Source organism: Dermatophagoides pteronyssinus, unplaced genomic scaffold (genome assembly GCF_027571235.1).
Source record: "Dermatophagoides pteronyssinus isolate colony J.1.1.1.1 unplaced genomic scaffold, Derpt_VIB-CSIC_2022.12 sq0008, whole genome shotgun sequence".
In the NCBI taxonomy this organism is placed as follows: Eukaryota; Metazoa; Arthropoda; class Arachnida; order Sarcoptiformes; family Pyroglyphidae; genus Dermatophagoides; species Dermatophagoides pteronyssinus.
The window spans coordinates 474,887-487,378 of NW_027461532.1; the positions used below are offsets into that span (position 1 = coordinate 474,887).

The 12,492-nt window shown below is 28.6% G+C and overlaps 1 protein-coding gene across 2 annotated transcripts in view; it reads left to right on the plus strand.

Annotated features, from left to right (window-relative positions):
* Positions 1-12,492, plus strand: part of rdgA (retinal degeneration A) — a 49,650-nt gene that overhangs the window by 27,518 nt on the left and 9,640 nt on the right. For both annotated transcript variants that reach the window (XM_075821040.1, XM_075821039.1), the window contains exons 2-8: positions 3,073-3,151; positions 3,553-3,639; positions 3,738-3,869; positions 4,599-4,700; positions 5,138-5,290; positions 7,405-9,365; positions 11,922-12,033. In XM_075821040.1, the coding sequence (XP_075677155.1) occupies positions 3,073-3,151; positions 3,553-3,639; positions 3,738-3,869; positions 4,599-4,700; positions 5,138-5,290; positions 7,405-9,365; positions 11,922-12,033 (2,626 nt within the window). The remainder of the gene's footprint in view (positions 1-3,072; positions 3,152-3,552; positions 3,640-3,737; positions 3,870-4,598; positions 4,701-5,137; positions 5,291-7,404; positions 9,366-11,921; positions 12,034-12,492) is intronic.

The following is a 12,492-nucleotide window of genomic DNA, read 5'->3' on the forward strand; positions in this document are numbered from 1 at the left end:
TTCAATCAATCAATCAATCAATCTGATTAATTAATCAGATTGACAATTCACTGGACGATAAATAAATAGAAAAAAAACTTTCTGGTGTGCAGTGAAGTATATACTTTGATCTCTGAAAGAGAGACTCTTTAATTAGATCCGGGTTTTCTTTTTGTTGTTTTTTTCTAAATTTTCTACCTATACTGATAAACGGTGGTTATCCTGTATCCATATTCTATATATATCGGATTATTTCTGTATTTTTTTCTTTGACATTTTTCTCTCTCACAAACTAAGATGTTTTTTTTTGCCCATTTAGGAATATTCTATTTCCAGTTTCTTCTTCAGTTTTTTGGATGTTTATTTACCAAACTTTTTCCCTCTCTCTCTCTCTCTCTCTCTCTCTCTCTCTCTCTCTCTCTCTCTCTCTCTCTAACGGCCGTTTTTTCCGTGGGTTTAGTCGATTTAGTTTGATGCGTTTTTTACTTTACTTTGCTTGTTTCATTTTCCCCGAAAAAAATCGAATCAATTTGATTGATGACGATGACTGTCCATTTTGTGATTCTCTATGGCAATGAATATTAGATGCATGTTTTCTCTCTCTCTTTTCGATTTCCGTAATTTGACATTTTTCGAAAATCTTTTTTCTCGTTCTTTGAATATGCAACCAAAATTTTCCTATGTTTTTTTTCTTTTTCTTGGATTTGATTTACTCTCTAACATCCTAACATAACCAATAAAAAACTTGATCTTTTTTTTGGTTTACATTTTCGGTTGTTATCAACCAAACAACCGAGTAACTCCTGTATTTTTGGTTGCTTGAAAATACACAAAGAGAGAAAAAAAGACAGAATATTCTTATTTTGTTTTTTCCAAAATGATGATTCAAGTGTAACTGAATCATCATTTTGATCTTTGTTTTCTTCGTTTCACTATATTGTGAAAATGTAATCAAGTAAAAAACAAACAAAAATCTTTATGGTTCAATACCATTGTCAAATCATTTTGTGAAGAACCAGAAAAAAACAAAAAAAAACAAAAAACAAAAAGAAAAATGATGAGAAAAGATTTTCTTCTTCTTTCTGGACCATTTCCATTTTCGCTTGTTGTTGTTGTTGGATATTTATCTCATTTAGACTTGTTTGTTGGTGTGAAATGAAAGAATATTCTTTCCCCCACTCTCTTTTGGTTTTTTTCTTCTATCTGATCTTTTGAAATCGGAAATAATCTTTAGGTTTTTGCTTCACTTTATTCCATTTCTCTATGTTTGTTTAATACTTGATATAACAATGTTTTTCAACAACAACAAACGACAATATTTACGTTTTGTTTGTTTCATTTTCTTGATATTTTTTTTGTACAACAAATAATATACTTACACTGTATAAACATCGTCAAGAATAGACCATGAAGTTTTTTTTCCTTTGGTTTCCCCCCTCCTATTGCTTTTGTTGTCAAGATTGTAAACATCCCCCCACCGCAATCAAACAGAGAAATCTGGTTGAATGAATGAATAAACATCATAAAGATGTTTCCAAATGTAAGAAGATATGGTTATTAAAAAAACAGTGTTTTTTGTTCAGAGCATCTTCAATGATTTATATCGAAGGGATACCAGAAAAAAACCAGAGATCAGTGGGAGAGAGAGAGAGAGAGAGAGAGAGAGAGAAAAGTCGTAGAGTCAAAAGAAACATTGATCATCGAAATAAATACAGAAGACAGAAATAGTCGAAATAGCCGAAAAAAAACATTGCCATTTATTCAATGCGAATGGTAATTTTTCAAAATTCAAAATTCTGTTTTTTTTTCTATTGAATTTCGCAATTTTCGCAAAGTTTCTATTTTTATTTCAAGGTTTTTCGTTTTCAAGGATTTATCATCATCATCATCATCATCGGGTTATTTTTTTTCTGGTCGAGAAAAGAACCGAAAAACATTTTTCATTTTCGAAATTTATTTCGCGGCCTTTTGCATTTTGATTTCCCAAATCATTGACGTTTTGTCATTGTTTGGTTGAAGAAATTTTTCGAAAATTTTCTATCAATCAATCAAACGATCAACGTCATTGACATTGAAATTCTTTAGGTTATTGATTCTTCTTTTTCAAAAACCGAAACACACTTGAACTTGATTGAACTTTTGAATACATTTTTGAAAATCTCTTACGACGGTGTTTATTTCCGTCGTCAGGTTAATTTCTTTTTTGTTTGATTTAATTAAAAAAAAACTTCCCGGAAGTTTTTTTTGTTTGTTTGTTTTTCTGGTTATTATTGTTTGAAAAAAAATTGTCAACACTTACCACCCACATATCATACATCCGTTCCTGCCTACACACACACACACACTTAACTAACTTTATTTTTCTGTTTTCGGGAGAAAAACAGAAAAATTTTTTGTTCATTTTTTTTCTGGAAAGATTTCCAAGAATAACAATCTGAGAAAAAACAACAACAACAACAATGAATATTAATTCAATGTGTTTATTATCGATGGCAGCAGCAACAACAACAACAGGAAAAACAGCCAAATTTTTTACATTTGTTACAAATGATTCAACAACAACAACAAAAAATTCTTACAGAACAACAACAACAACAAAAATTCCATCAATTATCAATGATAATGGTGATGATTGTGATGACGTTTCATCATCAACAACAGCATCATCATCATTATCGACCATTGATAGTGATAAGATTCTTGAAGAAACATTATCGTTACGCAATAAGCAAAAAAAGAAAAATTTTATAAATAAAAAACCCTCATCATCATCATCATATAAATGGAATTCATATCAACGAAGATTAGCTATAAAACGTCATCGTCGTCATACTATTTATTCATCACCATCATCTTTACAATCATTGAATAATCAACAATCATTTTTTGTCGATAATCGACTAATAAGGTTAAAATAGACGCCAAAAAAAAAACACTTAACCCTTTGGTCGATTTTTTTCAAGAATTTTAACCCTTTGCTCTCTTTTCTTTATTTGAACTTTTTCTTTCTGAACTTTTTCTTTCTGAACTTTTTTTCATGATTTGAAAATTTAAAATTAATTTTTTTTCGTTTTTTTTGTTTCGTTCAAATAGAAAAACTGTACAAGGTGAGATAAAAATTCAGGCTGAAAATGGTGAAACCAGAGTATTACGTTCGGCACCCGATTGGACGGTAAGTGTTTTTCATTTTTCTTCTCTATTTTTGTTTCTGATTTGAAAATACTTGATTGATCAATCATGTTATTTACGATTTCATCGAATCAAATCGAATCGATCAATCATTTTCTCCCCCTTCCATAATCAATAATCAATCAATCTGATTATTGGGATGATCATTTACAAGGAATCCCGAAAAAAAACAAAAACAAATTGTAAATCAAAATTATAATCATAGTAATCATTTTTTTATGATGATTGATGATGACTATTGATAAGATTATAATTTGTAAAGCAAACTAGCCAGAATTCTATCGATTCGTTATCGATCTGTAGGAATTATCATTGAAGAATATTCCCGGGATTTTTTGAAATATTTTTTTTTTTTTGAAACACTTTTTTCTCTCTTTTTTCCAGGAATCGGCAATACTTGGTGATCATATTTGGGTATCAACATCAACATCGGGCAGTGATCTTTGTTATGTTGGTGAAAATAAATGCACTGTATGTGTTTTTTTTGTTGTTGTTTTGACTTTCGACTTTTAACTTTTGACTTTGACTTTTGATTTTTTACTTTGAAATTAATTTAATTTTCCATTTAGAAAATTGGACCAAGACTTTGTTGCCCAGCATGTAAAGTAACAGCACATACTGGTTGTATATCGATATTGATTGATAATATGAAATTTCAATGTAAACCAACATTTAAAGATGGTGTTCGTCAATATCGTGAGGTTTGTTCTTCTATATTATTACCTATCTGTTTTTTTTTATTTTTAAACGAAAAAAAGAAATTTTCCAGAAAAAAAAATAATGACAAGAAAAATTATTTTCCGGAAACTTTACCGGAAAAGCGATAGAAGAGATAATGACTATTATAGGGATAAAGATGATTTTTGTTTTGTTTTGTTCGAGCTGTCAATTTTTTTTGTTTGACAGATCAACAAAAAAAAACCTTCTAATTGGACAATAGCAGGAGAAAAAAATAACAATTTTTCTCGGGAAATTTCTCACTCATTTTTCACCAAAACAAAAATACATTGAGCATCATCGACGATGTATAACAAGCATCGAAAAATAACAAAACAAAAATAAAGTTTTTTAGCCGCATCGTTTTTGTTTTCAAAAACCCAGCTAAAGATCTTACCGGGGTTTTCCAGAATTTTTTTTCCAGAAATTTTCCCGTCTGATTAATTATTATTATTTTTAGTTTTATGTTTACGAATTCTTGCCAATTTTGTCTTGTTTTGTTTTTCTGCAGCAGCCGCATCTTGTCATTGTTTTTCCAATTTTTCATCTCATATTTCACTAATGATCAATATTATTGATTAATCTCTACACTTTTTTTTTTTTTGTTTCGTTGTTTATCATTATTCGAGGATCCACTCTTTCTTCACATTCGATTAATTAATTGATTTTTCGTTGCTTTTTCATATTTTTTTTTTTGTTTTGTTTCAAATTAGCAAACATTTGTTAAACATCATTGGGTACATCGTCGTCATGAAAAAGGACGTTGTAAACATTGTGGCCGTTCATTTCAATCAAAATTATCATTCGGTAATAAGGTTCGTATTCAGACAAGAAAGAGAGAAAAAACATTGTTATTGAAAAACAACAAACAACAACAACATTGAACAACAAACAACAACAACGAACAATATTTGGAAAATATTTGAAAATATCAAGTACCCTTTGGCTGTATTGATGTTGTTGTTGTTGTTGTTATCTTTGTTGTTGTTGTTATTGTTTTGTTTTGTTGTTGTTATTATTATTATTTTATCATCCGAAAATTAATATTTCATATTTATTTTTTTTTCTACTACTTTTTTATGTTACCTTTTGGCATTTTTCCTACCTTCAAAAACAAAACAAAAAAATCATCCACCATCTCATCATTATCATAACGATATTCAAAATAAAATAAATAAATAAATAAAATGGAAATGAAACTACATTGGCAAACTACAACTACTGCAAACTACAAATAACTAATAACTAATAGGAAGTGGTTGCTGTTAGTTGTTCATGGTGTAAATCATCATATCATAATAAAGAACCTTGTTTTACAAAAAATATGTTAGAAGATAATTGTGATTTTGGTTTATATCGTCGTATTATTGTACCATCATCATGGATTGTTAAATTACCAAGAAAGGTAAATATATAAAAAAAAATCAAAAACAAAACAAAACAAAAAATGTTGTTATTTACGTTTTACGTCCCATTTTTTTGTGAATAATTCATGTAAAACTGGCGAGAGAAATTTTTCTCGTTTTTGTTTTTTCATTTTTGTTTTTTTCATCAAAACACAATCCACAGTGATGATTATGTTTGATTGAGATGTTACGGTGGAGAGAAAAACTGAAAATCATTTCATTACTTTGATTTCTTTTATTTGATTTTTGATTTTTTGATTTTTTTTTTTGTTCATTAACAGCAATGTATGTTATTTAATTAGCTAGCATCACATACAAACAAAAAATCCAACCTCACTGATTAGTTAAGATCTGTAATGAATCACAAGAATTACAAATTACAAATAATAATGAAATGCATTCATTAACATTTATTTTAATTTTTATAATTAACTTTCATTAAGATTCATTAGTGTTTGTTTGTTTGTTTGTTTATGTAAATCACAACCGGATTGAATGAAAAAAAAACCTGGAAAGAAAAAATTGAAATTTCAAAATGAAAGTTTTTTTTTGTTTGAATTTTATTTTGGTTTCTTGGATTTTTTGTTCATTGGAAAATTTCCCCAAAAGAAAAAAGTTTCCCGATAAATTTCTTTCAGTTGGAATGTTTTCGGTCAAATGATCATTCATTCATTCATTCATTCGATCTGTTTGATGTTATTTTTTGGCCGAAAAAAAACCAATCAATTTTTGATATGATTTTCTTATCAAAAAAAATTGACCATCACCATCACCATATTTTCAGGAAATTTCCAATTTCCTGAAATTCATTATTTCGATCAATTTTTCCTTTCAGGAAATTTTCCCATTCAGAAAATTTTTTCCCATTCAGAATTTTAATTAAATTATTTCAGTTTTTTTTCTCGTGCTTCTATTCTGCCGTTACTTAAGATCGATCGATTTGATTTGATTTGATTGATTGAAAAATAACCCATAACTGACCTTGATTCTGTTCCTGTTTCTAGTTTTTCTCTGTGTTAATTTACTTTGAAAATTGAATTCATTAATTATGATGGTGATGGTGATCATCATCATCTTGATGATGACGATAATAGAATTTTTTATTTAAAAAAAGGAAAATGAAAAAATCTTGTTACCCAACCTCTACCATCATCATCAACAGAATGATGCTTGTAAATTATTAAATTTTATTATTCTGGTTTGGGAAAAAGGAATTCTGTCTAGTTTTAGTTTTTTTCATCAAATTGACAACAACAACAACGATGGCAACTGAATTCTGTAAATAAAAAATGATAATTATTATTAGCTGAAATGATCTTTTTTTTCCCTTTCTTTTGCTTGCTTGATGAACATTAATAATTCATAAATGACAGTACACACTGGTAACACTCTTTATGGATAGAATCTTTTTTGGAATGATGAAATTGTTTGTTTGTTTTCTAATTCAATTTTGCGATTTTTTGATTGATTGAAAGTTTCTGGATCGATAAATTCTGGTTTTAGCAAGGAAAAAATTTCGGCTGAAAATTGAAAAGTCGTTCGTTTTTTTTCTGGGTTTTAAAATGATTTTTTTTTCTACTATTTCTACCTTACGGCAACGAAGAAAACTGTCGTTGTCATCACAAAAAAAAATGTTGATTTAAATAATTTTTTGGTTCAAGCTTCGAGCTTCGAAAAAACTTTGAGATAGGAAAAAAAATTGATGATCAAGATTGAATTGAATGTTTTTCTCTTCAGTTCAGAAATGATAATGATGTTGATTTTTTTCTTTTCTATTTTTTTTGAAAGGTTGACAAATTTATTGATTTTATTATCTTTTTTTTCCATAATACACCCACTTGGGTTGAAATAGACAAAAAAAATGCTGATGTCAAAAGTTTTTTTTTCGCTTTGCTTTTGACATTTTTTAAAATGAAAACCTGAGGATCTAGTGGTGGATTTAATGAATTTGTAATGAGATTTTTTTTACCTTGAAGGTATTCCCAGAAATGTTTCGGGAAAATTGTTTTCTGAAAAGTTTTTTTCTTTCAAATTTGAAAATTTCCATTTAAAAATTTCATTTTTTTTCTCTCTCTTCTAAAATTATCCTTAACCCCAAACAAACACAAAACAGGGATCATTTAAATCATCAATACGTCGTACACCACGTAATAAACGTTTATCATCGAAAAAACGTTCATCAAGTAAATCATCATCAACAACAACACCAACAACTTCGATAGCAACAACGACAACACCATTGTCAACGAATAAATTATCATCATCATCACCGATTCATAGTGCCCAAAACAATGTTATTAATCCTTTGAATTCCAATGGTCAAACAACAATTCCATCAGTAGCAGTGAATAATTTGAATGTAATTCCAATCAATGCACAGACAGTAGTGGCTGAAGATTTTTATCCACCACCACCACCACAAACACCGCATCAAACGATTCCAAAACCACCTCATCAGCAACCACCACCATCATTATCATCATTATCAACATTTTCAACAACAACAACAACACCACAATCATCATCATCATCAGTTTCATCATTATTACAATCATGTGCATTGTTGAATCAACAACCATCTTTACAGCCAACAATAATACCATTATCATCACCGATTTTGAATTCCATTTCACAATCGGCTTCAACAGAAGCATCATCTGCAACAACAACAACAACCATTACTAACACTGTGATGTCTGATTCTTTTTTATCCACATCATCATCATCATCATCACCACCGCCACCGTTACAGCCACCACCACCTTTACCACAAAAAGAACCACCATTAGCATCATCCTCATCGCAATTACAATCCACTAAACTTCAATCGATTAATTCATTTGATAATGAATTGAATTCCATTAATAATTTATCATCGATTATCATCAATAATAATAATAATGATGGTAATGTTGTTGATGATAATAATCAACAATCATCAATATTGAATAGTGATAATATCTGTAATAATAATGATGATTTGAATGAAGAATTACCATTATTATCATCATCACCACCATTAAAATCAACAGCAATAGCAACAACACCGATCACTATTTACACCCAAGTTACGAATAGCAATAATTCTTCTGCAAATCAAAATTCTAATTCAAATCCAAATCGTATTCAAAGACATCGTCGTCATAGTCATGCAAATGTAACATCATCATCATCATCTATTTTGAATGGTTCACAAATACCAGGACAAACAAATCTTTTATCTGGTCATCATCATCATCATCCAACAAATTCAATTGCTGTTGTTAATAATCGTGTTGAACAATATTTACAACATGTACATCGATCGTTTGTAATCAAACCAATACCATCGGCAAATCTTCGTCCATTATTAGTGTTTATTAATCCAAAATCCGGTGGTAATCAAGGTTCAAAATTAATACAAAAATTTCAATGGCATCTGAATCCAAGACAAGTATTTGATTTAAGTCAAAGTGGACCAAGATTAGGACTGGATTTATATAAAAAAGTACATAATTTACGTATTTTAGCATGTGGTGGTGATGGTACGGCTGGTTGGATATTATCTGTTATCGATGAAATTGCCATTCAACCACCACCACCAATTTCGGTATTACCACTTGGTACTGGTAATGATTTAGCACGTTCATTTGGTTGGGGTGGTTCATATACGGATGAACCAATTGCAAAAATTCTTTGCAATATTCAAGATGGACAAATTGTACAATTAGATCGTTGGAATTTAAAAGTACAACCAAATCAATCATGTCAACAACAACAATCACAACAATTATTAGATGAAAATAAAGGTGCAAAACATAATCTACCATTGGATGTTGTTAATAATTATTTTTCAATCGGTGTTGATGCACATATTGCATTAAGTTTTCATGAAGCACGTGAAGCACATCCAGAACGTTTTAATTCACGTTTACGAAATAAAATGTTTTATGGACAAGCTGGTGGTAAAGATCTATTGCAACGTAAATGGAAAGATTTATGTAATTATGTACATTTAGAATGTGATGGTAAAGATTATACTGGTCGTTTAAAAGAACTTAAAGTACATTCGGTTTTATTTCTTAATATACCAAGGTAAGTTTTTTTTAAAAGTTTTTTTAACACCTTTCAACCCTGTCCTTATTGTTGTTTTTGTTGTTGTTGTTGTTGTAGTTGTAATTTAAAAAATCTTTGCTGTTGTTCTTTCATTAAAATCTGTTTAGCTTGTAATAATTCCATAAATAATTGTTGTTGTAGTTTTATTTGTTCCATATTATTACTACCGATTTGTAATGCTGGTGTAGCTGCTGCTGCTGGTGGTGTTGATGATTTTAAACCAATCAAATTATGATAATTCCATTGATTCATTTCAAATGTTGTTAATATATAATTTGTAAATATAATATAAGTAGCAATGAATAATAATTTTATCCCAATTATAATTTCAATAAATGCATGTAATGAATTTGGTTTTTGCATTTTTGGTTTCCGGTAATAGATTCGATTATAATCGGGTATATGGATTTTGGATCGATTTGATTTGGATTTTGTTGTTGTTGTTTCAGTTTCAGGTTGTTGTTGATGTTCATGACCACAATAGAAAAATTCATTAAAATTTAATTTTTTAAATGAAAATTTTTCAGTCAAATCAATTAGTAATTTTATATCAGTTATAAATAATAATCGATTTTTTATAGACATTAAATATAATTTTTTTTCAATATTAAAACCAAATTCTAATTTTAAAAATATTTCCGCCATTGTTGATAATGATGTTGTTTGATTTATTTGATTATCATTCGATTTTGAAAAACAATATTTTTCAATATTAGCTTCAAGATAGATTTGTTCCAATTCCAACGATACACATAATTTTGCATATTCATTTTTTAAATCATTAAATTCATATACTTCAATTATGTTTGGATTTTCATTAAATTGTATGAAACGATAATAAATACCTTTTATAGAAATATTTATCAGGTTAATCATTTTACGATTTTTATCCGTATGTTTACCAAAATTTTCAATATGAATTTTTTGTTTCCATTCATAATATAATAAACGTTGATAATCAACATGATCATCATTCTGATCATGATGTATAATAAAAAAATGTATTATAATTGGATATTGTTGAAACATTGCCAATTCTACACCTAATTCACTTGGATAATCTGCTGTTATTGTTGCACGTATTGATGATATTGGATGATATAGAATTCGATTATAATCATATTGATAATAATCATATTCATTAAAACCAATTGGATCGATTAATTGCAGACGATATTTATGTGAATCAAAACGTTTTTGTAGATTAGTATAAACAGCAATTTTATGATCCGTTTGTAATCGAAATAATTCATTACCAATTGTTGCTATTGTTATTGTATTTTCTAATATTTTATCCAATTGTTTTTGACATTCTAATTGTTCGGACCATTCATAATTACGAAACATATGTGTTGCTGAAACTTGATCTGATTTTTGTTCTAATATCATTTTTGTTTGTATGATAGGATTCATCATCATGTTGATCATTATGATGATGATTATGTTCAATGAGATTGTTGTTGTTGATTGTTTTCGGTTGAAAATTGACATTTTTTTCGTTTGTTGATAATTTGGAAAAAAACAAAATTACTTTCATTTGTAATTTGACTGCTTTGTAATTTATATTCGATATTATTTAGTTCGAAATTTAATTTTATAAAAATTAACAACAACAACAACAACATTATCGAACCTTTTGATTTGAAAATTTTCAAAAGAATATGCACACACTTACGAAAACACCCTGTATTTTGGGTAATTTCTTTTCTTACATTCTGGATACGATTCTGATTTGATTTTCTCCCTCCCCACATACACACACATCGATAAATTCTTTCCATTATTCTTTTTCCAATGTTTTTGTTGTTGTTATTTGGTTAACACAGTGTGTGCGTGTTATGTAATATTTCTTTCATTTGTTTTTTTGTTTTTGTTGCCATTTTTCTTTCGTTTATCTTCATCTTCATCGTCTTCGTTGTTTCAATAAGACATTGGCTAAATTGGAAAAGTTTTGTTTCCATTATTTTGTTTCTCTCTCTCTCTCTCTTTTGGTTTTGTTTTAGGTGCACATTTCCAAATTAACCAAGAAGCAGCAGCAGCAGGAATCAAAAGAATAAATATTGCTGCTGCTGCTGCTACACATAAATCATTGATTGCGTGCTTCAATCGTTGTTGTTGTCAATGATTTTTTTTTAGTTTTTCTTTTAGGGTGCATATTGTTTTTGAATTTGGAAATCTTTTTTTTCGATTTCTCCCTACCGTTTTGTTTTGTTTGTGAATCTTTAATTTGATTCTTCGAATAATGATTGTCAATTGAAAAAAGTTTTTTGTCTTCTCTTTTTTGTTTCCCAAATAATCTTTTTCTGGAAACTTTTTCCATTTTCTACCTAACTGTCTATGTCAGTGTTAATAAAATTCAATATTCAAAGGATAAAAAACACCTGAAAAAATTTCTCCTTCAATTCAATCAATTTCTGACAACCGATAATCAAAATTGATCAAAAAAGTTCAATAAAATTACCTTTTTTTTTGAAAATTTTCTGATGTTTTTCTCATTGTTTTTTTTTTCTCTTTTTTTTTTAAAAAAAAACACAGCTACGGTGGTGGTACACGACCATGGCCAACATCATCAGCACCATCCAATTTTCAAACACCAAAAACTGATGATGGTTATATCGAAGTGATCGGATTGACTACATATCAATTGGTAATGTTACACATACAAATAATTTTTTTTGCTATTTCGACTCACTCAATCATCATTTTTATAAATTTTTTTCTCCGTTTTTCTTTGCTACCCAAAAATCCGATTTGAATATGTAAATTTCTTTTTGCTTATTATTTTCACACATTCTGAATTCATTCGTTTTTTCGATTCTTTTCATTCATTCATTCATTTTTTGCTTTCGCAATTGCATCGAATTATAATTTGATATCATTATCTTTGTTTGTGGGTCGTCACTGATGATGAAAGAAAGAAAGAATCTCGTTGACAATTCAGTGAAATAATTCAGTCTTTGTCATTCATTATTATCAAAAAAAATATATAATGATATTATAATCAGGCTAGGTTGGTTGGTTTTCTTGGTTTTTTGTTTTGTTTTGCAATCAATATCTACAGGATATCATGTGTGCTTATTATTATTTGAAATGAAATCATTATCTT